Source organism: Hyla sarda, chromosome 3 (assembly GCF_029499605.1).
Source record: "Hyla sarda isolate aHylSar1 chromosome 3, aHylSar1.hap1, whole genome shotgun sequence".
Lineage (NCBI taxonomy): Eukaryota > Metazoa > Chordata > Amphibia > Anura > Hylidae > Hyla > Hyla sarda.
In genome coordinates this window covers 283,556,440-283,580,977 of record NC_079191.1, presented here as the reverse complement: position 1 = coordinate 283,580,977, position 24,538 = coordinate 283,556,440, and the positions used below count along the sequence as shown (strand labels likewise).

Below are 24,538 nucleotides of genomic sequence, written 5' to 3'. Positions count from 1 at the left end.
TTGCAAAAAAAAAAAGTGAATAAAGATCATTTAACCCCTTCCCTAATAAAAGTTTGTATCACCCCCCTTTTCCCATTAAAAAAAAAAACTGTATAAATAAAAATAAACATATTTGGTATCACCGCGTGCGGAAATTTCCGAATTATAAAAATATATTGTTAATTAACCACTTAAGGACCACGGGTTTTTCCGTTTTTGCACTTTCATTTTTTCCTCCTCACCTTTTAAAAATCATAACCCTTTCAATTTTGCACCTAAAAATCCATATGAGGGCTTATTTTTTGCGCCACCAATTCTACTTTGCTGTGAGATCAGTCATTTTACCCAAAAATCTACGGCAAAACGGGAAAAAAAATCATTATGCGACAAAATTGAAGAAAAAATTCCATTTTGTAACTTTTGGGGGCTTCCGTTTCTACGCAGTACATTTTTCGGTAAAAATGACACACTCTTTATTCTGTAGGTCCATACGGTTAAAATGATACCCTACTTATATAGGTTTGATTTTGTTGTACTTCTGGAAAAAATCATAACTACATGCAGGAAAATGTATACGTTTAAAATTGTCATTTTCTGACCCCTATAACTTTTTTATTTTTCTGCATATGGGCGGTATGAGGGCTCATTTTTTGCGACGTGATCTGAAGTTTTTATCGGTACCATTTTTGTATTGATCGGACTTTTTGATCGCTTTTTATTCCCTTTTTCATGATATAAAAAGTGACCAAAAATACCCTATTTTGGACTTTGGAATTTTTTTGCGCATACACCATTGACCGTGCAGTTTAATTAATGATATATTTTTATAGTTCAGACATTTACGCACGCGGCGATACCACATATGTTTATTTTTATTATGTTTATATATTATTTATATGGAATTTGGGAAAAGGGGGGTGATTTAAACTTTTAATAAGGAAGGGGTTAATGTGTGTGTTAAACTTTTTTTTACCTTTTTTCTTTTACACTTTTAGTCCCCTTAGGGGACTTTTAGGAGGAATCATTTGATTCCTCATACAGATGAATGGGATTACATACAATCCCATTCATCTGTGTGCTCTGTGCTCGATTGCTAAAGCCTGGTCCTGCCAGGCTGTATCATTCAGAGAGCCGGAGCCGACACAGGAGGAGAGGTAAGCCCTCAGGCTACCTCAGTAGTGGATCGCTCCCCCGCGATCACGTTGCGGGGGAGCGATCCACCCCACTGGACCACCAGGGACTGGATACAGGCACCTTTAGACGCCGCTGTCAAGGCGATCTAAAGGGTTAATAGCCGGCCGCAACGATCGCCGCATGTCGGCTATTAACGCCGGCCCCCAGCTGCAAGAATCAGCTGGTGGCCGGCCGGTATGACGCGGGCTCGAGTCGGGAGCCCGCGTCATACCTCGATAACGGCCATTGCACATGTATACACGTCCATGGTCGTTAAGGGGTTAAACCGCACAGTCAATAGCGTGTGCGCAAAAAAATTCCAAAGTCCAAAATAACGTATTTTGGGTCACTTTTTATATCATGAAAGAATTAATTAAAAGTGATCAAAAAGTCTGATCAATACAGATCACGGCGCAAAAAAATTAGCCCTCATACCACCCCGTAAGCGGAAAAATGAAAAAGTTATAGGGGTCAGAAGATGACAATTTTAAATGTATACATTTTCCTGCACGTAGTTATGATTTTTTGCAGAAGTACGACAAAATCAAACCTATATAAGTAGGGTATCATTTTAATCGTATGGACCTACAGAATAAAGATAAGGTGTCATTTTTATTGAAAAATGCACTGCGTAGAAACGGAAGCCCCCAAAATGTACAAAATGTTGTTTTTTCTTAAATTTTGTCTCACACTGATTTTTTTTTTCCATAGATTTTTGGGTAAAATGACTGATGCCATTACAAAGTAGAATTGTTGGCAAAAAAAATAAGCCATCATATGGATTTTTAGGTGCAAAATTGAAAGGGTTATGATTTTTTAAAGGTAAGGAGGAAAAAACAAAAGTGGAAAAATGCTCAGTCCTTAAGGGGTTAAAGGAGTACTCTGGTGGAAAACATTATTATTTTAAATCAACGGGTGCCAGAAACTTAAACAAATTAGTAAATTACTTCTATTTAAAAAAAATTTATCCTTCCAGTACTTATCAGCTGCTGTATGCTCCCCAGGAAGTTCTTTTCTTTTTGAATTTATTTTCTGTCTGACCACAGTGCTCCCTGCTGACACCTCTGTTCATGTCAGGAACGGTCCAGAGCAGGAGCAAATCCACATAGAAAACCTATCCTGCTCTGGACAGTTCTTGACATGGACAGAGCACAAGTATCAGGAAAAAAGAAGAATGGTCTTGGAGGCACTGCTCAGGGGGTTGTCACAAATCGGATAGACTCAGGCCAGCACAGGACAATAAATATTTTATGTTTGACATTACGGACTACGCATTTCGACACAAGGAGTGCCTTCCTCAGGTCCAAATATACAATGCTAAAAGACAGTAATAATAAAAATGATAACCAGGATATCATATAGTGGTAAAAAAATGTAGGTATATGTATGAATAGTATTAGTAAATGTATCCATATATGTCCTTTAGATATGGTGTTGTATATTAATGTATGAATAGGAAAGGGATTAAAATGTATTTATATATGTGTAGTCATTGGGGACAACAAATGGAGGTTTCCCCAAACGTGTTAGAGATTATATACCGTATGTGTTGGACATCATACATGCATGGAATGGACCCATATTGGTGTGCAATAAAATATGCAATATATGTACATAAATTATAAAAAATTAAAAAATGGGTGTCCATGAAAAAAGTGATTAAGAATACATATTAGTAAAACAGGTATTTAGCACATAAAAAAATATTATGATATGCCAGAACAGGATTTTCAGCCTGTAGAAAAACACATCCCTGTATTCCCACACATATAAGACTATTAGGACTTGCTAGAACAAACTATTACTTTTGTACATAAAAAAACTATTATTTTTGTCAGAGAAGAATTGTCAGCCTAAAAAAAACAAAAAAAAAAACTTTGTGTTCCCATATAAAGCGGATTCAGGGTCATACTTTTCTTTTAGTATAAGAAACATCACAGATAAGTTAGGCAAACTGTAAGGGTATGCAATGCAAACTGGCATTAAGTGCAATAATTGTTATAGTAAACTTACCACTTCCCAAGACTAGTAGAATGAGAAGGTGCTGCAAAAGGGAGAAGATAAATGAGGAATTGTATGGGAGGAAACAAAAATTGTGGAGGCAAAGGAGTGTGGTCGGCAGGAATACCTGGGGGGATCCTGTGTGTATGCATTGCTGGCATGTTCTGACAGCACGTGCCGAGAGCACGCACATAAGGTCAGTGAATTGCCGATGCGGATGCCAGGTATTCCTGCCGACCACACTCCTTTGCCTCCACAATTTTTGTTTCCTCTCATGCAATTCCTTATTTATCTTCTCCCTTTTGCAGCACCTTCTCATTCTACTACTCTTGGGAAGTGGTAAGTTTACTATAACAATTATTGCACTTAATGCCAGTTTGCATTGCATACCCTTACAGTTTGCCTAACTTATCTGTGATGTTTTTTAAACTAAAAGAAAAGTATGACCCTGAATTTGCTTTATATGGGAAAACAGACAGAGTTTTTTTTTATATAGGCTGACAATTCTTCTCTGACAAATCATAATTGTTTTTTATGTACAACCCATAATAGTTTGTTCTAGTTTGTTCTGTGCTTGCAATCTTCTGCTGGCCCCCATAAGTCCATATCCGGTCTGAGTGCGGCAGCCATCCTTATACCTACCCCATCTACCAACCATCTGTGAGCCACGACCCCTAGGAGCCGTGGGACAGAGTCACTTCACCCAATTAGGTGAGTATATCACTTAGGGGTGGTGGAGGGTCACACCAAGTCGATATACATTATAAGGGAGCGCCCCCTGTTTTCTCTTTTTACCTCTCCCAAGATCGACATGGACAGAGGTGTCAGCAGAAAGCATTGTGGTCAGACAGAAAATAAATTCAAAAAGTGAAGAACTTCCTGGGGAGCATACAGCAGCTGACAAGTACTTGAGGGATTAAGATTTTTAAAGGGGTATTCCATAAAGGGGATTTTTTTTTACTCTGCTACAGGGGCTGTAAAGTTAGTGTAGTTCATAATATAGTGTCTGTACCTGTGTGTGATGGTTTTCTCACAATTCTTCTATGATTTTCACCCCAATATTTATTTTTACCAGCATAGAAAATTACTGTTGTCTCAGATTTCTCCCAGGTTGCAATGCAGCCGAGACCTGACTCACTAGTCAGCTGATGACAGGGAGCCTGTCTGCTTTAATGGGTGGAGGGATCGCTTGGTGGGAGAGAGATCAATCTACAACTAATGCAACAGCTGTAGGCACCCTGATTGAAAACCACAGGTCTTTTGAATGGATGCAGCTCATTTATGTTTCAATGAGTGGGGTGGTTGATGTGTGGGAGGGAGGAAAATGGAATTGTGGGATTTGTAGTCAAAAAAAGAAAAGTTAAACAGTAAATGCAAGTTCACAAAAAGCTAGCCACAGTGTTATGGTAATCGCACAACATAGCCATTTAGCCCCAAGACAAGCGCAAATCCTTCCTAAGCATGTCCATTACTGTCTGCCAGGTGCGTACTAAAATCACCTTATGGTGGACAACCCCTTTAAATAGAAGTTATTTCCAAATCTGTTTAACTTTCTGGCACCATTTTAAAGGTAGTTTAAAAAAATCTAAGATCAGGGTGTAATGAACATTTCTATTATTATGACATTTCTATTATTATGAAGTTAATTTTTTGGTGGAGACGAACTAGACGGCAAACCCTTTAAGTTTAAGTTGGAAGCAAGAGTCTATGGAAGTCTAGGGGATAGGAGTATAGGGAAATGAATAGCTGAAAAGATTCACGAAGGAGTGAGGAAGCAGTGGACACCATACACCTGTTATATGTGGAGCTTATCAAACTGCCTCTGAGGCAAAAGCTGAGCAAAAATACAGTCATTCTTTGCAGAATACTGAGCTTCCTTACCTATGTTACTTCAGAGGTCCATGTTATCTTCAGGGCTGTATAAGGGCCTATTGGGGAGATTTATCAAAACCTGTCCAGAGGAAAAGTTGCTGAGTTGCCCATAGCAACCAATCAGATCGCTTCTTTCACTTTAAACAAGGCCACTGCAAAATGAAAGAAGCAATCTGATTGGTTGCTATGGGCAACTCAGCAACTTTTCCTCTGGACAGGTTTTGATAAATCTCCCCTATATGTCTTTACCTTTAGCTTTGACTTAGCTGCTGCCACTGTGCTGTGGTTGAACCCACTTCATTGAATCCACATGGGTCAGAACTGCTGCAAATTTTACCTGCAGATTTAAAGCTGCAAATTGCACATTATGTTGTGGATTTGTGATGGATTTCACCCCTTTCTGTCTATAGATGTGAGATTCACAGTAAATCTGCAACAAAAATCCACACATAACGCATGTGATTTTTGTTGCATATTTGTGACAGGTCTGCCTTTTGTGGAATCACCCTAAGGGTATGTTCACACGAGCGGATCTCCAGTGTGTTTTACGCTGCGGATCCACCGCTGAAGGACTGCTGTATGCTGCCTTTACAGGAGCCTGCTCGGAGCGGCAATACGCCACTACAAGCAGACGCACTGAAGCGATGTGCGAGTTGCTGCGCTTGTGCGCGGCAACTCGCACATCGCATTGTGTCTGCTCTATGCTCTATGAGCTAGGCCGACAGCTGCCGCGATGTGTGAGTATACTGCGCATGCGCGCGGCATCTCGCACATCGCATTGTGTCTGCTCAGAGCAGGCACCTGTAAAGGCAGCATACAGCGGTCCTTCATTGGCGGATCTGCAGCGTAATACGCGCTGGGGATCTGCTAGTGTGAACGTACCCTTAAGGGGTGTAATCAGTCTGAGCTGTAAATACGGCCTTGTTATCATCTGTATTTGTTTGGTTTATTGGCAAAACAGGAACAAAATTTTGAAGAAGAGCGAAGAAAATCCTAAGTTAGATGTGTTAAACAAGACTGAAGACTTAAAGGGAACCTGTCATCACATTTTACCATAAATAATGTGTGGCAACACATTATATCCTGCCAGCAGGAATGGTGTGGATATCTAGCTTAAAAGTGTCCCCTGCCGCCCATATAAATAGTTCCTGGGTAGGAAACTCACCTAGTCCAGCTGCTTCTGATGTAATCACATTCCCTTAGAACGACTGACAGCCCTCATTACTACTCTGCTCCTTCAGCAGATGGAGCAGAGCGATGATGCAGTATTGCATGCGGCACCCACCTGTTTTTTGTGCGAAAGCGCTGGAGGGTCTGAGTTGTGACTACGGAAACGGAAGTCCATGACGTCAGGACTCCACCCCCGCGTGACGTCACTCCCATCCCATCAATGCAAGTCTATGACAGCCTTCCGCACAAAAAACAGGTGGGTGCCGCATGCAATACTGCGGAGGTCCCCAGCGGCGGGACCTCCGAGATCAGACATCTTATCCCCTATCCTTTGGATAGGGGATAAGATGTCTAGGGTGGGAGTACCCTTTTAAAAGAATAATAACCTACATGAAGCTAATGTTCTCTATATGTAGAGCGTATTCACTATTATATGTTCTGTATATGTAGAGATTATTCACTTAGGGTACCTGGCAGTAGTTTGGTGTGAGATACCTTCCATTGTGTTTAGCAATGTCGCCTATAATATGTAAAGCCTTGTCTTTCTTTTTCCGTATGAGCAGCCATCGAGGAGATTCAGGAATGAACCTGTAAATACATCACATGACAGAACAATGTTATATTTATACAGTGGTCCCTCAATAATGGCCTCAGGTTACAACATTTTCAACATACAATAGTCTTTTCTAGACTACTGAAACCATACAGAATGGGCATTTCACTGTTGAAACATACAGTACAGGGTGGTACATTCTGTTCTGTTCTAAACTTTACCCAGGATTAGCTGTTCCTTTGGACACCAGGTGAGGGTAACTCCATTTTTACTTTTTTGGGACACTGTATGTACTCCACAGAACCCTGAAGAAGCTCCTTTCCTCCACATAGACAGTGATTTACAGCTTTTAGCAGCTCTTTCTTACTTTTATATGTAAGGACTTGCTTTATCTGTATTAGCTATCTACTTTTTTTGTTCTTTAATCATGACTTTTGGGGCTTCAGAACCAATTACCAATTAGAGTTATGGTCTGAACATACAATGGTTTCAACATACAATGGTCATCCTGAAACAAATTAATATTGTAACTTGAGAGACCACTCTATTCTAAATTTGAGATATAAATTTTTTTTTAAATAAAAATCTGTTTCATTTCCTTGAAAACTGGCTCTAGACTACATGCTATATATTAGCCTAAATTCAAAGCTAAAAGGCTAAGAATTTAAAAGGAAACTGACATCACGTTCACAAGCACTAAATCCAATACATAGGGTTATAGTGCGGGTGAACCAGATAAAAATGTTGTATAACTCACCTATTACTCACCCGGATCGGTGACACCATTCCGGGGATACATGCAGTATTAGACTGCATTGCAAATATGGTAATTAACCCCCAATGCGCAACGAAAGCATGAGCTGGCATACCCAGGATCCCTGCTTCCGTTCTCTCTGCTCATATATGCCCTCACAGTACCCTTCAATGACGTAAGCGCGAGGTGGATGGGCATATTGGAGCAAAAGAGGTAACAGGGATGCTTGGGATGCCGCCTCTGTTGCCCAAGGGTGCCTATCCTACGGATTGGTGACAAATGTCTTTTCTGGAAACATTCTTTAAAATTAGGGCAATATTATATGCTCTAATGCTACTAAACTGACCAACTGAGCCCCCACCTAGAACTTCTTCTTAAGATACCGTAGAATAGAAAGAAAAATGTGACTTAAGGCATAATGCTTATCCGTTAACCTAAAAGCAAAATGTGTCTTCATGACTTTAATAGGCTTTGTTGTAGTAACATATTTAGTAAAGTGGTATGGTCCTCTACTTTGTAGATTCTCAGTGTTTATCATAATGTAGTTTAAATAGTGATAACATGATTTATTAATAATAATAAACATTTGTTTCTGAGAAGTATGCCTGGTGCAGATTTATAGTAAACACTAGAGTCTAAACAATCGAGCCACACGCTTTCATGGTTGATTGTAACATAAATCAACAGAAAATTGATACTAGAAGTTTGCAATGTATGATGTTTTCTTTGGTGCTGTTAACATGCTGGAGTTTATATCATGCTCTTCAAAAGCAAAAACTAAGAAACTATGCTTATTGCACAAGAAGTACTTAAAGGGGTATTCCAGGCAAAGCCCTTTTTTATATATATCAACTGGCTCTGGAAAGTTAAACAGATTTGTAAATTACTTCTATAAAAAAATCTTAATCCTTCCAATAGTTATTAGCTTCTGAAGTTTTCTGTCTAACTGCTCAATGATGATGTCACGTCCCGGGAGCTGTGCATGATGGGAGAATATCCCCATAGGAACTGGGACGTGAGTCATCAGAGAGCAGTTAGACAGAAAACAACAACTCAACTTCAGAAGCTAATAACTATTGGAAGGATTAAGATTTTTTAATAGAAGTAATTTACAAATCTGTTTAACTTAACGGAGCCAGTTGAGATATATATATATATATATATATATATATATATATATATATATATAAAAGTTTTGGCCTGGAATACCCCTTTAAAGGGGTATTCCGGCCCTAAGACATCTTATCCCCTATCCAAAGAATAGGGGATAAGATGTCTGATCGCGGTGGTCCCGCCGCTGAGGACCTCTGCAATCTCTCATTCTGCACCCACCTTTGTGAGCTCTCTGCAGTGCTGGCCGTCATGCCCCCTCCCATAGACTTGCATTGAGGGGGCAGGCAGTGTCCTCACACGGGGCGGAGTCGTGACGTCATGATACTCCGGCCCCGTGGTCGTAATGCTTCACACTCGGAGCCTCCAGCACTGCAGACAGCTCACAAAGGTGGGGGCAGAATGAGAGATTCCAGGGGTCCCCAGTGGTGGGACCCACACGATCAGACATCTTATCCCCTATCCTTTGTCTTAGGGCCAGAGTACCCCTTTAAAAGACTTGAGCACTATTTAAAAATTTCCAACATAAAACAAACAAAAATCTAATGGATTTATTAGGTATAGTTGTTAGTTAAGTACAGGAGCTTAACATGCATCAGCTAAATGAATACAGTCTGTTAAGCAAATGGCAATTATATGTTAGTCAATCTTGATTTTAAAATGATTTGGTCATTTGCTTAGCATTCTACATTGGAGAAGTTGGGCAACACCAATACCAAAATGTATTTGGTGATGCACAGGATGATGGGAAGGCTAACTAAATGTTAGTATGCTTTTTAGAAACAATGGGTGCTGGGTCTAAGAAGCCACTCTGCCTTGGCCATACTATTTAGATACAGGACTAAGGCAGTGACTAATTCTGTGCCTTAGGTTGTAACACTTAAACATGATGCTTTTCTGGAAAAAAAAATATTACTTGTTATGGATACTAGATTTATGGGGATAAAATGTTGATCCAGGAATTTATTTTGATTGACATATTGAGGTCAGGACAATTTTTTCCCCCTCAAGGTTTTTTTTTTTTTTTGCCTTCCTCTGGATCAACACAGTAGAGTTTTAGGTTAAACTTGATGGACTCTTGTCTTTTTTCAACCTTACAATATCCTGTATTTTTGTATGTATTAGTAAGGCTACTTTCACACTGCCGTTGCTCCCCATCGAGATTGGCCTCCAAAGTCTCTTTTTTTCCCCTGACTTTAAAGGCCGTTCTCATAATGGGGAGCAACGGCAATCAACGGGTCCCGACAGCTCCCATTTACTATTATGGGGGCCGCTGGGACCCGTTATGAATAACGGCAGAAAAAGACATGCTGTAATTTTTCTCCCGTCATTCTGCTCGGCTCTCCCAGTGGCCATCACACAGCAGTGTGAAAGGGGCCTTAGCAAGAGGTATTTTATGTACATCTAGAAAAGTACTTTGGAACATGAATAATTCTAAAACTTGCTATTTACTACACACATGGACATCAGAAAGTATGATGAAATGATTGCCCAGTGCCAAGCAAACTGACTTTCTCATCTCTTTGTATTTCACTGTCAATTAAAACAACAACTTAACTTCCTGTACAAAGCAGATATGAAGAAAAAGTGTTGTCAATATTTATGAGCATATTACATATCAGCAAACATAATTACCAGTAATAAAGAAGAAACAGGAAGTTTGGCAGTGAAATGGCCAGCTGAATGCCCTGCCATGTAGGAATCAAGTAAGCAATGCCAGGAATGATCATTACTCCCAAAGTGAAAAACATTTGAACCACAATACCAACGATACGTCTCTGTTTTGATCCCACCAACTCTGTTACTGTGGAAAAAATACAAACACATGAACAAATAAAGTTTAACACACATATGATAACATCCTCCCCATGTCCAGCAATAAAACCCTAAACTCTATATATAACCTTAACAATTTGGTTCAACAGATTCAAGCCTAAATTTTTAAAGGAGTCCAGTCTACCCTTGACTTAAGCTATATGAGAGTTTGGGATTCATGGCACCTGATGAATAAAAAGTTTGACCTCTGTTTTACAGGATAAACATTCACAGTTTGGGGTAAATTTGCACACTATGATTCTTCTATTGATGCCATAAATTTCAATCACGTCAATAACATGTTGCACATAAATAAGCTTTAGCAATGCTGCTACTGTGGTTAAAACAAATCTGTAAGGTAAAGTCAAAAGGTAATGAAGGATTAAATAAATAAACATAGGATTGTATGCTATCCAAACCCAATTACTTTTCTTTCTCAGTCTCTTTTAAGGGCTTGTCTGCCTGCAGCAGGTGCCACCAAATACTTTTGCGGTAGGACAGTGCAGACGTCTTTATAGACGGAAATGCAGTCTGGCGGAATTCTGCCCAAAGAATAAACATGTTCATTCTTTGGGCAGATGTACTTTATACCAGTGGAATTCCACTGCTGTGATTCCGCAGTCTGAACAGAGCACAATGAGACGTTCTGCAAGCGGAATTTCACAGTGTAAAGCACAGGTCTTCCTGCACTAAATAGATTATATAAAATTTCAAGTTTAATAAATACCTAAGCCTATAATTTATTATAGTCCTACCGTAAAGAATAAATTAAATTAAGTGGAATGTCTCTACAATTGCAATGGCGTTACAGTTCTTATGAACAAGACTATACTGGCTTATAGTTTTCAAAAATGTAATAAAGTCTTTCCTTACCAATAACATAGCATGTCATCCATGTTCCTTTCCCAAAGATACCTTGTAGAAAACGGAAAAGCACCAAAACATAAAAGTTTGGTGCAAATGCTACAACAATTCCACACACTCCAACTCCAAAGGATGAAATCAGGTACGTGACTTTTCTTCCATATCTATAATTAGAGGCAAGCAATTAATGAACAGGTTTCATTGAAGAATAAATCCTTAAACAAATTTGAAAGGGATGTCCGGGTAGGGAGGGTTTTTCTTTTTAAATATGTGGCTGCATTGCAAATAAATGAGAGAGATATACTTATCTGTCTCATTGCCCCCCTCCCGTCAGCACAGCGCAGTGAGTGAGCAACTCCTTACGTACAGCACATCACTAGTATTAGTAAAAAGTGGACTGTAGTGGAGTCCAGAAGTTGGGGAAACTGGCAGCCACAAGAAAGTGGGCCTGGTTTGTTTTTTCCCTTTCCTTCTTGAACAACCCCTTTAAAGGGACATTCTGGGCAGTAAAAATACTTTTTTATATCCCCCCATGGGCAGAAAAAACACTTTGTATTATCGAGTAATTACCGGTCCTGCACCATTTTCCTAGCATCTATACGCAACAACAGGCAGTAATTGATCATAAAGCTCCTGTGCTCCATCTTCCTTGTCCCCTATGGCTTGTCTCTTGGCTAGGAGGTCTGGCTTGCAGCTTCGTCTCCTCGTCTGCCTTGTCCCTTTGAAATGTCTCATTGGCAGGACAAAATTCCTGCAGTAATGTATAACTTATAGTGTGTGTGTTTGTTACCATTGTTGGGTCATTGCAGCTGTAATACTGTGCTCTGTTAACTGAAAAATCACTTTTTAAAGAGTGAAGTGGCAGCATGCCACCATAACTCTGGGATGACTTAAATACAATGGACTAGATCTACAGAGAGTGGGAGGGTGGCAGCCTCACAGGAGAAGCGAGGACTGCCAGGAAATGTAATTTGGAGATGGCACCCAGGAAGAAGAGGATCATCTAAAATAGAGTGGCAGCAAGAGGAGAATAGTGCCACCTGGGAGTCAAAAAGGAGGGCAGAAATAAACCAGGGGGAGCTAAGTAAGTACATTCAGCACCATGTGGAATATTTGTACTTATTTTTTCAGGTCTCTGGATTACCACTTTAAGATGATGCACATAGAGCTTGTGGTTTTATTGTGTTAGTTATGTTTTTTGTGGGCAGAATCAGGCTTCAATGCATGGTCTTAACCTCCTAACAAGATACCTCATTCTACAAAATGTAGTAATGCATACTGTCAACTAAAACACATTTACAATAATAGTAACCATTGAGTATTAACAAATATGTACGAAGTATAAACCACAACATTAAATTTGATTGCTAAACTATATAATAGCCCCATTCACATTATGGTAAGGTGAATTGTAAGAGATATACAGTACATCAGAGTACTTTTGAAAAGGTATTCTGATGTATACTGCCGGCAAACCATGGTGGGTCTATTTACTTTAATAGACAAAAATTTTAATATTAATGACTTTGTTTGGTCCTAAAACATGCAGAAGATTCTTGTGTTCCAGCAAAAAATGGTTGAGAAATACACCAAACATAGTCACTATATACCAGAGCTATGAGGAATTGGAGGAAAGTGAGTTACATACAGTGTTTGTTATTTTATTAGGCAGCCTGGGGACAATAGGATAATCATACATTTTACCAAACAACCTCTGTAAATTATTGGTTGGTCTTTTTCCTACCATTTTGTTGATGGGGTATAGAGTGGACAACCATGTTTTCCTAGCCCTCCTGAAAATACAGCAATTAAAGTGCTCCAGTGTTCAGAACCTTTTCTATTTGGGAATGTGATGTGTTATATCCTGTTGAGAAAGCTATAATAAAAGTTTTCAATTCACCAGAGTCACATTCTTCACTTTTTTACCCCTATCCAGGCATTCCTCATAGATTCTACTCTTCGTTGGTCTGCCTCAACTAGTTATAGTGGGTGTCATGAACAGGGGGCAGGGAGAAGATCACTCTCCCTGCCTACTTGCTCATCCCCCCTAAATGATGGATTGACAACTTGGAGCCGGTCCCTTACTTGCGCTAAAGTGTATGGGCGCTGAAGTCAACAAAACAAATGGAACTGTACAAAGTCAGGGAACAAGTCAGGAACATAACGGGAATACAACAACCAACAAACAGATATATATAAATACAAACAAGGCAGGATATAGCATACTAACAGGTCAAGAAATCAAAAGCACTGTTCACACTGGACTCAGAAAAGGGAACATACTAGACACCCCACTCCAACCATGAACGGACATCAATACTAAAACCAAATAGGCTCCTAGCTAGTGGGCACACTCCACCATGTGATCAGGATACTAGCCTAATAGGAAACAAAAATCCTAAATACAAGCAAACATGGGTACAGACACAAGACTAACTCACTCCTGGATAGACAGATTAGCACAAGGCTTAGAACAGGATTCTATCCTAGAAGATCCAGGATCAAACAAGGTAAAAAAAAGGACTAACAAATGCACAGTGTGAACACGGATTAGGAAACACAAAGCAGAGTGAACAATAAAAGAATATAAAACCCCGACAAAGTACTAAAGGCAAGGCAAGCTAAAATCCAGATATCAAACAGGACAGCTAACCATAGTCAAACTCAGGAAATGTGCTTAGACAGACAAAAGCTAAGGTGCATCATAAACAAGACATGGACAGAGTACATGTCTGAATAACCAGCACCAAACAACAGCTGAAGTGGCCTTTTATCCACTCCCAGTGCTGAAGACAAGAAGGTTAACTCTTCCCATCCCAGGAAGAATTAACACAAGAAACTGTTCAGGCATAAACTGCATGTCTGAACAGGTCCCAGAAAATACAAAACACATATATAGGGACATTACCATGGGTTTCCCTTTTCACAGAAACTTTTTTTTTTTTTTAGGGTAGCTTTGTGTTGGAGCTATAATTTTGGATACCCACTATCACTAGCTGTGGGAGCCCAATAAAGAGTAGAATCTATGAATGTAAGCTTTTAATATAGGTTTTTTATGTGATAACAGCAACCCAAGTTTTTTTTTAAAGTGTCTAATTTTAGACAGCTATGTCACAAGGAAATTAAGTCATTGAGGACTCAGCAAAACTCTTAAAATGTATTGAATTCGCTTATGCTCCAGTACATCTCCTTGAGATCATGAAGCCCTATTTTAGAAGAATCTACATGTAGATACCCAGGTACCTAAAGTTTGCCATAAAGATTAATTTTGTTGTTGTTGTCATTATTATTATTATAATCGAGCATCTCTGTCCACAGACGGTTTCCATCTAACCTGAAGGAACTTGAGAGGGTCTGCAAAGAATAACAGAAATTTCCCAAATCCAGGTGTGCAAGCCTTGTAGCATGATGCCCAAGAAAACGATCTGAATGCTTATGTCACTGGAATATTTTTTTATTTTTTTTATATAAACCTGCATAGATTTCTAGAACTCTGACATTCTCATTATGGGGTACTGAGTGCAGATTGATGGAGGAGAATTAGTTTCTTTTTTCTTTTTTTCTTATAATGTAGCACAAAGCATTACATAAAAAATGTGAAAAAAGTTAAAGGATCTGAAACTTTCCAAATGCAATATATATATATATATATAGGGGAATATGTAAAGCAGCTCATTACACAACCTTTTCAGGTAGTGTTCCCTGGTATCAGCTTAGCTCCTGTTAAGGAATATAAATTTTATATTCCTTAACAGGAGCTAAGCTGATACCAGGGAACACTACCTGAAAAGGTTGTGTAATGAGCTGCTTTACATATTCCCCTACCCAGAATGCCTGCGGAGTGCTAAATGGCCTAACCTGAATCTCCGTTACACCTGAAGAGGTGTCCTCTCCCTGAGGAAAGTACTAACCCCTTTTATATATATATATATATATATATATATATATATATATATATATATATATATATATACAGTACAGACCAAAAGTTTGGACACACCTTCTCATTCAGAGTTTTCTTTATTTTCATGACTATGAAAATTGTAGGTTCACACTGAAGGCATCAAAACTATGAATTAACACATGTGGAATTATATACATAACAAAAAAGTGTGAAAATCTGTCATATTCTAGGTTCTAGTCACCTTTTGCTTTGATTACTGATTTGCACACTCTTGGCATTCTCTTGATGAGCTTCAAGAGGTAGTCACCTGAAATGGTCTTCCAACAGTCTTGAAGGAGTTCCCAGAGATGCTTAGCACTTGTTGGCCCTTTTTGCCTTCACTCTGCGGTCCAGCTCACCCCAAACCATCTCGATTGGGTTCAGGTCTGGTGACTGTGGAGGCCAGGTCATCTGGTGCAGCACCCCATCACTCTCCTTCTTGGTCAAATATCCCTTACACAGCCTGGAGGTGTGTTTGGGGTCATTGTCCTGTTGAAAAATAAATGATGGTCCAACTAAACGCAAACCAGATGGAATAGCATGCAAGATGCTGTGGTAGACATGCTGGTTCAGTATGCCTTCAATTTTGAATAAATCCCCAACAGTGTCACCAGCAAAGCACCCCCACACCATCACACCTCCTCCTCCACACCAGCACACCTGTGAAGTGAAAACCATTTCAGGTGACTTCCTCTTAAATCTCAACAAGAGAATGAGTGTGCAAAGCAGTAATCAAAGCAAAAGGTGGCTACTTTGAAGAACCTAGAATATGACATATTTTCAGTTGTTTCACACTCTTTTGTTATGTATATAATTCCACATGTGTTAATTCATAGTTTTAATGCCTTCAATGTGAATCTACGATTTTCATAAATAAAATAACTCTGAATGAGAAGGTGTGTCCAAACTTTTGGTCTGTACTGTATATATATATATATATATATATATATATATATATATATATATATATATATTGATACACACATGTCAACATAACATAGAACTGACCACATTTGAATTGTAGGGAGCACACAAATTTGAACCAAGGGCATCTTAATCCACCATTAAAATGCTCTAACACTCTATACCCTCAGCTTAAAAAAAGCAGCATTATTAAACAAGTGCAACTCTCTAAGTGTCAGTCTAACTAGAACCACAAATGCCTGTACAAACTGAAACAGACACCTATGCCCCACAACAACAAGAAGCATCTCTGCCAGAAACAAAGTTTAACAGAAGAAAAACAAATATCTTAGCTTTGGCAAACAGGATAAAGTAGGACATTCAACATGGTTTTAGCCTTGACAGGGACACTGATATAGGCACATGGTGTCCGACATCATACCTGTAAACACATGAACATCAGCTGAAGCCACGTGAGCAACAGGTAGCCAAATGCAGAGTGAAACACAACAAAAGAAGAAAGTGAAAACCCCACTTTATATAAAGCATAGCTTGGTCCATTTTTATACCTAGTAGACATGTGCACAACCAAAAATGTCGTTTTGTTTTGTTTTTTTTTGGATAAAAAAATTTTCGGCTCTGTTAAACCTTTGGAATACAGTAATTCATTTTATTCTGTTTTTGGATGCATTCGTATATATTTTTTTCAGTTCTATTCAGAAACTGTTCGGGTTTCGGAAGAATTCGTAATTTCAGATCTATTCGTTATACATGTCATTAGTTTTATTTCATCCGATTTCGTTATTCGTTTTTATGGTTATTGAAGATGGAGATTCCTTTTTTAATAAAATTCCATAGGGTACCATTAAAAAACTAAAATAAAAAAGATTTAGTAGTGAAGGAAAAAATTGTATCTAACGAAATTTATCTTTTCTTTATAAAAAATTTGTATACATTTTTAAACAGGGATCAATTTATGTGTGCGGGCAGGGCACTAAAAATGTAGCCGACAATAATAAAAATGTAGAGTGTGTGTGTTTTTCACTTTTTTTTCTTTATTTTTTTAATTTTTTATGTAGTACTACTACTCCCAACATGGAACACACTGTTCCATGATGGGAGTAGTAGTACCTGTACTAATTGACAGATTGCCGGGGTTCGTTGCGATCCTCCTGTATAATGTATAGATGCGGCCGGCTGCTCTTCTATCACCCCCTGCACTGCCGTATATATACACCTATTCATATTTCCCGCAGAGAGTTGTGATTGGCCAGATGGTTCCAGCCAATCACAACCCTCTGTGGGATATATGAATATGTGTATATATACGTCAGTGAAGGGGACCATAGAAGAGAAGCCGGCCGCATCTATACATTATGCAGGAGGATCACAGCGGGTGTCTGCTCCATGCTGGGAGCTGTAGTATCTGCATTAATAGACAGATCGCAACAGGTGTCAGAAGTTACACTCGCTGCAATGTGCCTATTTTAGAGCAGGTACTACAGCTCCCAGCATGGAGAAGAATATGCTCCATGTTGGGAGTAGTAGTACCTGCAGGTAAGAACACATCACAGGGGGTATCACTATTGACACCCAATGTGATCGTCCTGTCTATTGCAGAGATGGAGCGGCTTTCTCCTGCACTCGCATCTCTGCACTATACTCCGACCGGCCACTCACTCATTCATATTTCCCTCAGAGCTGTGATTGGCTGCATCCATCTGGCCATTCCCCACTCTGGGCAGAAAATATGAATGAATGATGTTCTATTCACATCACTGGCCGGAGTATAGTACAGCGATATGAGCGCTGTATAGAGCCGCTCCACATCTCTGCTATATTATGGACGATCGCATCGGGTGTCAGACTGATACCCGGGCGATATGTCTATTAGTACAGGTACTACTACTCCCAGCATGGAACAGTCTGTTCCATGCTGGGAGTAGTAGTACTACCTACAAAATGTAAAAATAGAGAAAAAAATGACAGGGCAATCTGTCACAAAGACCAGGATCATCAAACAGTGTGTTTTCTTCCAGGCACCTGATTTCTTAACAATGTGGATCGAGTTGACAGATTACTAGGAGAGGTTTGCAAAGATCCAACATGGTGCACCAATGCAAAGTTAGAGATACGTGGAGGACCCTTAAATATGATTTAAGGGACTTGGGCAGTAAGTTTAAAGGAGATATCCAGCCAAGAGGTAAAAATAAGAAAACAAATAAGATAGATAGATAGATAGATAGGCATAGCCTCCATAAACTTTTCATTTGGCTGGAGTTCTCCTTTAAGGCAAGGACCTCCAAGGTAAGATTTTCACAACACTACCTGTACCATGTGCCACACCAGAAAGGCAGTGGGAGATTAGGGAAGTAAACAAGTGGCTACAGAACTTTTGTAGAAAGAAGGGGTTAGTGTTCTTGGAGAACTGGGTCAAATTCTCAGTTACAAGGACAGGCTGCATGTCAATGTGGATGGTACAGCTGTGCTTGGGGAGAAGGTGGAGGAGTGTTTAAACTAGGGACTGATGGGGAGGGCAATTACATTAGTAAGGGACAAGACAGTATAGATAGAGAACTGGGGCTTATTAAAGGAGAACTGTAGTGCAATATAACTTATCCCCTATTCGAAGGGACCCCCCCGCAATCTCCTTTACAGGGCCGCGGCAGTATGCTGGAAGGGGCCGTTTCATCCCCGCATGATGCCCCCTTCATGTATCCGTAGAGGAGATTGCGGGGGTCCCAGCGGTCAAACCCCCCCGCGATCTAGACCTTATACCAGTGATTCCCAACTGAGTTGCCGCGGCACACGTGTGTGCCGTTCGGCACTGCCCGTTGTGCCGCAGGATTTTTTTTAAAAATGTCCCGCCATGGCCTGCGCGCTTATGACTGACGGCGCAGGGGGGAAGGGAAGCCTGCGTGCACACTGCGCACACATCGTCCCCCTGCGTCCCCCTCTCCCTTGCGGCGCAGTGAGCCGAAAATGGTGCCCTGGGGCCGAATGAGCTGCATCTGCGCCGGACTCCCGTGCCTGCCGTGGAACTGCAAGCTGGGCGGGCTGGCTTGCTTAAGGTACTGTACCCTTTCCACCCCTCTGTTACCCCTTCTCAACCCTTTCCAAACCCCCCCACACCAGTCACCCAGGTCCACCCTCTACCCCCCCCCGTCACTCATGTCCACCCCCCCCCCTGTCATCCATGTCCGCCTTGTCCACCTCCCTGTCCATTCCTGTCACCCATGTCCACCCCCTCTGTCACCCATGTCCACCCCCCCATCACTCATGTCCGCCCCCCCTCTCACATATGTCCACCCCCCTTCTCACACATGTCCACCCTCCTATCATCCCCGTCACCCATATCCACCCTCCTGTCATCCATGTCTCCCTTGTCCACTACCCTGTCCATCCTTGTCACTCATGTTTACCGCCCTGTCTACCCCCATAGTCTACCCTGTCACCCATGTCCACCCTCCTGTTCACCCATCTGTCCCTTTGTCACCCCAGTCCATCCCTCTCTGTCACTCCTATCCCTCTTTTACCCCCTTGTCCACCCCTCTGACCCCTGTCTCCCATGTCCACCCTCCTGTCATCCATGTCCAACCCCCCCATCCAACCCTCTGTCACCCCTGTCCATCCCTGTCACCCATGTTCACCCTCCATTGTTCACCACTGTGACCACATCCTTCTCACCCATGTCCACCCCCTATTCACCCCTCTGTCTCCCCTGATGCCCCCATCACCCATGTTCACACTTCTACACCCATCTGTCACCCTTGTACACCCCTCTGTCCACTCCTCTACACCCCTCTGTCACCCATGTACTCTCCTCTACACCCCTTTGTTACCCATGTACACTCCTCTATACCCCTCTATCACCCATGTACATCCATCTGCCACCCATGTACACTTCTCTACACCCCTCTGTCACCCATGTACACTTCTCTACACCCCTCTGTCACCCATGTACTCTCCTCTACACCCCTCTGTCACCCATGTACACTCCTCAATACCCCTCTGTCACCCATGTACACCCATCTGTTACCCATGTACACTCCTCTATACCCCTCTATCACCCATGTACATCCATCTGTCACCCGTGTACACTCCTCTACACCCATCTGTCACTCATGTACACTTTTCTACACCCCTCTGTCAGCCATGTACACTTCTCTACACCCCTCTGTCACCCATGTACACTCCTCTACACCCCTCTGTCACCCATGTACACTCCTCTACACCCATCTGTCACCCATGTACACTTTTCTACACCCCTCTGTACACTCCTCTACACCCCTCTGTCACCCATTTTCACTCCTCTACACCCCTCTGTACACTCCTCTACACCCCTTTGTCACCCATGTACACTTCTCTACACCCCTCTGTCACCCATGTACACTCCTCTACACCCCTCTGTCACCCATGTACACTCCTCTACACCCCTCTGTCACCCATGTACACTCCTCTACACCCATCTTTCACCCATGTACACTCCTCTACACCCCTCTGTCAACCATGTAAACTTTTCTACACCCCTCTATCACCCATGTACACTCCTGTACACCCATCTGTACACCCCTCTATCACCCATGTACACTCCTCTACACCCCTCTGTACACCTCTCTGTCATCCATGTAAAAAAAAGTGCGCAGCCTAATAGGTTTGTTTTGCAGGTTTAACGGTGAAGAATTGTGTGTGGAAGAAATTGTGATGATAGCCTGGACCAGATGGAGAAGAGAAGGCAAAGATGCAAATTAGAGAAGACATCATTGGTGAGTTGCTGTATAAAGCAGCACTTTAACCCCTTAAGGACCGGGGTTTTTTCCATTTTTGCATTTTCGTTTTTTGCTCCTTGCCTTTAAAAAAATCATAACTCTTTCAATTTTGCACCTAAAAATCCATATGATGGCTTATTTTTTGCGCCACCAATTCTACTTTGTAATGACGTCAGTCATTTTGCCCAAAAATCTACGGTGAAACGGGAAAAAAAATCATTGTGCAACAAAATTGAAAAAAAAACGCAGTTTTGTAAATTTTGGGAGCTTCCGTTTCTACGTAGTAAATTTTTCGGTAAAAATGACACTTTATCTTTATTCTGTAGGTCCATACGATTAAAATTATACCCTACTTATATAGGTTTGATTTTGTCCTACTTCTGGAAAAAATCATAACTACATGCAGGAAAATTAATACGTTTAAAATTGTCATTTTCTGACCCCTATAACTTTTTTATTTTTCCGTGTATGGGGCGGTATGAGGGCTCATTTATTGCGCCGTGATCTGAAGTTTTTAACGGTACCATTTTTGCATTGATAGAACTTATTGATCGCTTTTTATTCATTTTTAAATGGTATAAAAAGTTACCAAAAATGCACTATTTTGGACTTTGGAATTTTTTTGCGCGCACGCCATTGACCGAGCGGTTTAATTAATTATATATTTTTATAATTCGGACATTTCCGCACGCAGTGATACCATATATGTTTATTTTTATTTACACTGTGTTTTTTTTTTATGGGAAAAGGGGGGTGATTCAAACTTTTAATAGGGGAGGGGTTAAATGATATTCATTCACTTTTTTTTCACTTTTTTTTGCAGTGTTATAGCTCCCATAGGGACCTATAACACTGCACACACTGATCTTTATCATTGATCACTGGTTTCTCATAGGAAACCAGTGATCGATGATTCTGCCACATGACTGCTCATGCCTGGATCTCAGGCACTGAACAGTCATTCGGCGATCGGACAGCGAGGAGGCAGGTAGGGGCCCTCCCGCTGTCCTGTAAGCTGTTTGGGATGCCGCGAAACAGCCCACTGAGTTAACCGGCATGGCTTCACTTTCGTTTTTAGCCGCGCGCGTGTAACCCCACGTTATATCACGGGAGCAGGACAAAGGACGTACCAGTACGTCCTTGGTCCTTAAGGGGTTAAACTACATACCCACTGATAAATAGATATAGTGCATTGTGTTTTTTACTTTTTTTATTTGCTCGTCAACCTCGGTAGGGGTGCCCTACCTAAAAAATTCCGAGGTATGCCCCAACCCGAAAAAGGTTGGGAAACACTGCCTTATACCCTATCCTTTGGATAGGGGATAAGTTGTATTGCACTTGAGTTCTCCTTTAATATACTTGGGGTGGAGAGGAGGGAGGTGTTAAAATAGTAAATAGGGACAGGTTAAATAGGAAAAAACTTATACACCACTAAATTGCATGCTGACCAATGCTAGAAGTCTGACCCGTAGAATTAACAAACTGGGCTTGAAAATGTCTGAAAAAAAATTATGACATAATGGGTAGTGTTGAGCGGCATAGGCCAAATTCGAATTCGCAATATTTCGCGAATATATGGCCGAATATTAGTCACATATTCGCTAAATTCGCATATTCGTAATATTCGCGTTTTATTTTCGCATATACGAAAATTTGCGTATGCGAAGATTAGCATATGCTAAAATTTGCATATACAAAAATTAGCATAGGCGAAAATTCCAGCCTCACGCCAGCCTCACACAGTAGTATTAGAGCCTTCTTTACACCACACAAGCTGGAAGCAGAGAGGGTTGATCACTGTGATGTGTACTGTGAAAAAAAAAATAAAATAAAAAAATATTCGTAATTACGAATATATAGTGCTATATTCGCGAATACTTGCATTGCGAATATTCGCGAGCAAGACTAATAATGGAGACATGGCTGGATAATAGCTATGACCAGATGGTTAATTTACAGGGTTATAGTTTATTCAAAAACAGAATCAACAAAAGCAACTAGCACTCAAGGTCTATGACATATGGTACGATACAATTGATCTATATATATAAAATATATTTATTCAAAGTAAAAGCCTCCGTCAGCATGGCCTTTGCTGTTGAAGAACAATTTTACATACTCTTATGAGATAAAATGCAACTATTAGAAATATGTGCAACTAATTAGACACATAACATTATTAAAAGTAGATATTGATAAAATGTTCTCCTAAAAAGTCCTAAGCTAAATCCAAACTTGATCCACAATAATCTCTTGACAGGAATAAATAGATATTGAGTATGATCGCTAGTCTTAAACACAATTTGATGTGTACAGAAATAAATGGTACGATGTAACGCTCACCTGACTGGCGCAGATTCCCTGGTTCTTGCTGCCGGCTATGTAAGATGCAAACGGCCGCTGCAGACCTCTTAGCGAGAGTGTGATGCTGCAGATCGAGCGGCAGTGTTAATGCTCCGTCGTTGGTTTTTTGTTCCTCTCACACAATAATGCGCACCTCCTGTTTTTTTGCGTTCGCTCCACTGGTTGTGTGCAGACCTCAATGTGTATGGAGGTGGACGTGAGTGATGACGAGGTGGCCATGAATGATGACGGGGATCTAGCTGGTCCTGGATGTAAATAGATGTACGTATGGCTGTGTATTCGGAAATCTCTGGATAGCTGAGGGGAGAAGCGGACGCATATTCGTCCAGGGCGCATGAAAATCCTTTACCCATGATAAAAAAAAAACGTAACCTCCCGCTGCTCCCCTGGTGCCTTTGGTATCCCACTCCTGGCCTCTGCAGTGGTCCTCTTCCTTCTTCTTGTGATCAACTCGTCACACTGCGGCTCGACTAATCGCCATCCACAGCGATGGCCCGCCTCAGCCAGTGATTGGCTGAGCAGCAGTGTGGCATATTGGGCCCTGGCATCAGGAAGAAGACCAGGGCTGGGGCTCAAAACATAATACTGTCGCTCAGGCAATCACTGGCCAAGGCAGGGCATTGCTACGGCAGGTGATAATCTGAGGAAGGGGGAACAAGCGCCCAAAACATGTAATTGCTTGAGAGTCCCACTTGGATTGAACCATAACCATGATTTGGAATTCATTTGGATGAAGCAGCACCTGTGTTTTAAAAGGTCTTTTTCTACTCTAATTGAAACCAATACACCCTTAGGCAGGGAAATACACGGCACTGTATTACTAGACAGGTATTTCTATAGGACAGCATGGTGGCTCAGTGATTAGTGCTGTTGCTTGCAGTGCTGGGATTATAGGCTAAAATCTCTGTTTCCTTTCATTTCAATTTTTTTAAACATAGTCAAATATAGGACACTGTTATAACAAAGGTTTGGCAGCAGCATGGTGGCTTGGTTGTTAGTACTTTTGGGGTTCTAGGCCCAAATCTCTTTTTCTAAGGTGGAGAGTATGTTTAAAAGAAGAAATGAAGAAAAAACTACCACAAAAGTATACAGTTTTAAATTAGAGGGGCAAACGTTTGAAAGTAACATTAGGAATAATTTCTTTACTGAGACAGTAGTGAATGCATAGAATAGCCATCTTGCAGAAGTGGTAGCTTAAAATACAGTGAAAAAAATTATTTTCAAATCAACTGGTGCCAAAAATGTTTTACAGATTTGTAAATTATGTC

At 40.8% G+C, this 24,538-nt stretch overlaps 1 protein-coding gene across 7 annotated transcripts in view; it reads right to left on the bottom strand.

Moving 5' to 3' along the window:
• The window catches only part of SLC22A3 (solute carrier family 22 member 3), a 291,993-nt gene that overhangs the window by 186,209 nt on the left and 81,246 nt on the right, over positions 1-24,538 (bottom strand). For all 7 annotated transcript variants that reach the window (XR_008891398.1, XR_008891399.1, XR_008891400.1 and 4 more), the window contains 3 exons: positions 11,301-11,455; positions 10,248-10,416; positions 6,666-6,783 (listed from right to left, as the gene is read on the bottom strand). Coding sequence is in view for 3 of the 7 variants with exons in the window: in XM_056566777.1 (XP_056422752.1) it covers positions 6,666-6,783; positions 10,248-10,416; positions 11,301-11,455 (442 nt within the window). In the remaining 4 variants the exon portion in view is untranslated. The remainder of the gene's footprint in view (positions 1-6,665; positions 6,784-10,247; positions 10,417-11,300; positions 11,456-24,538) is intronic.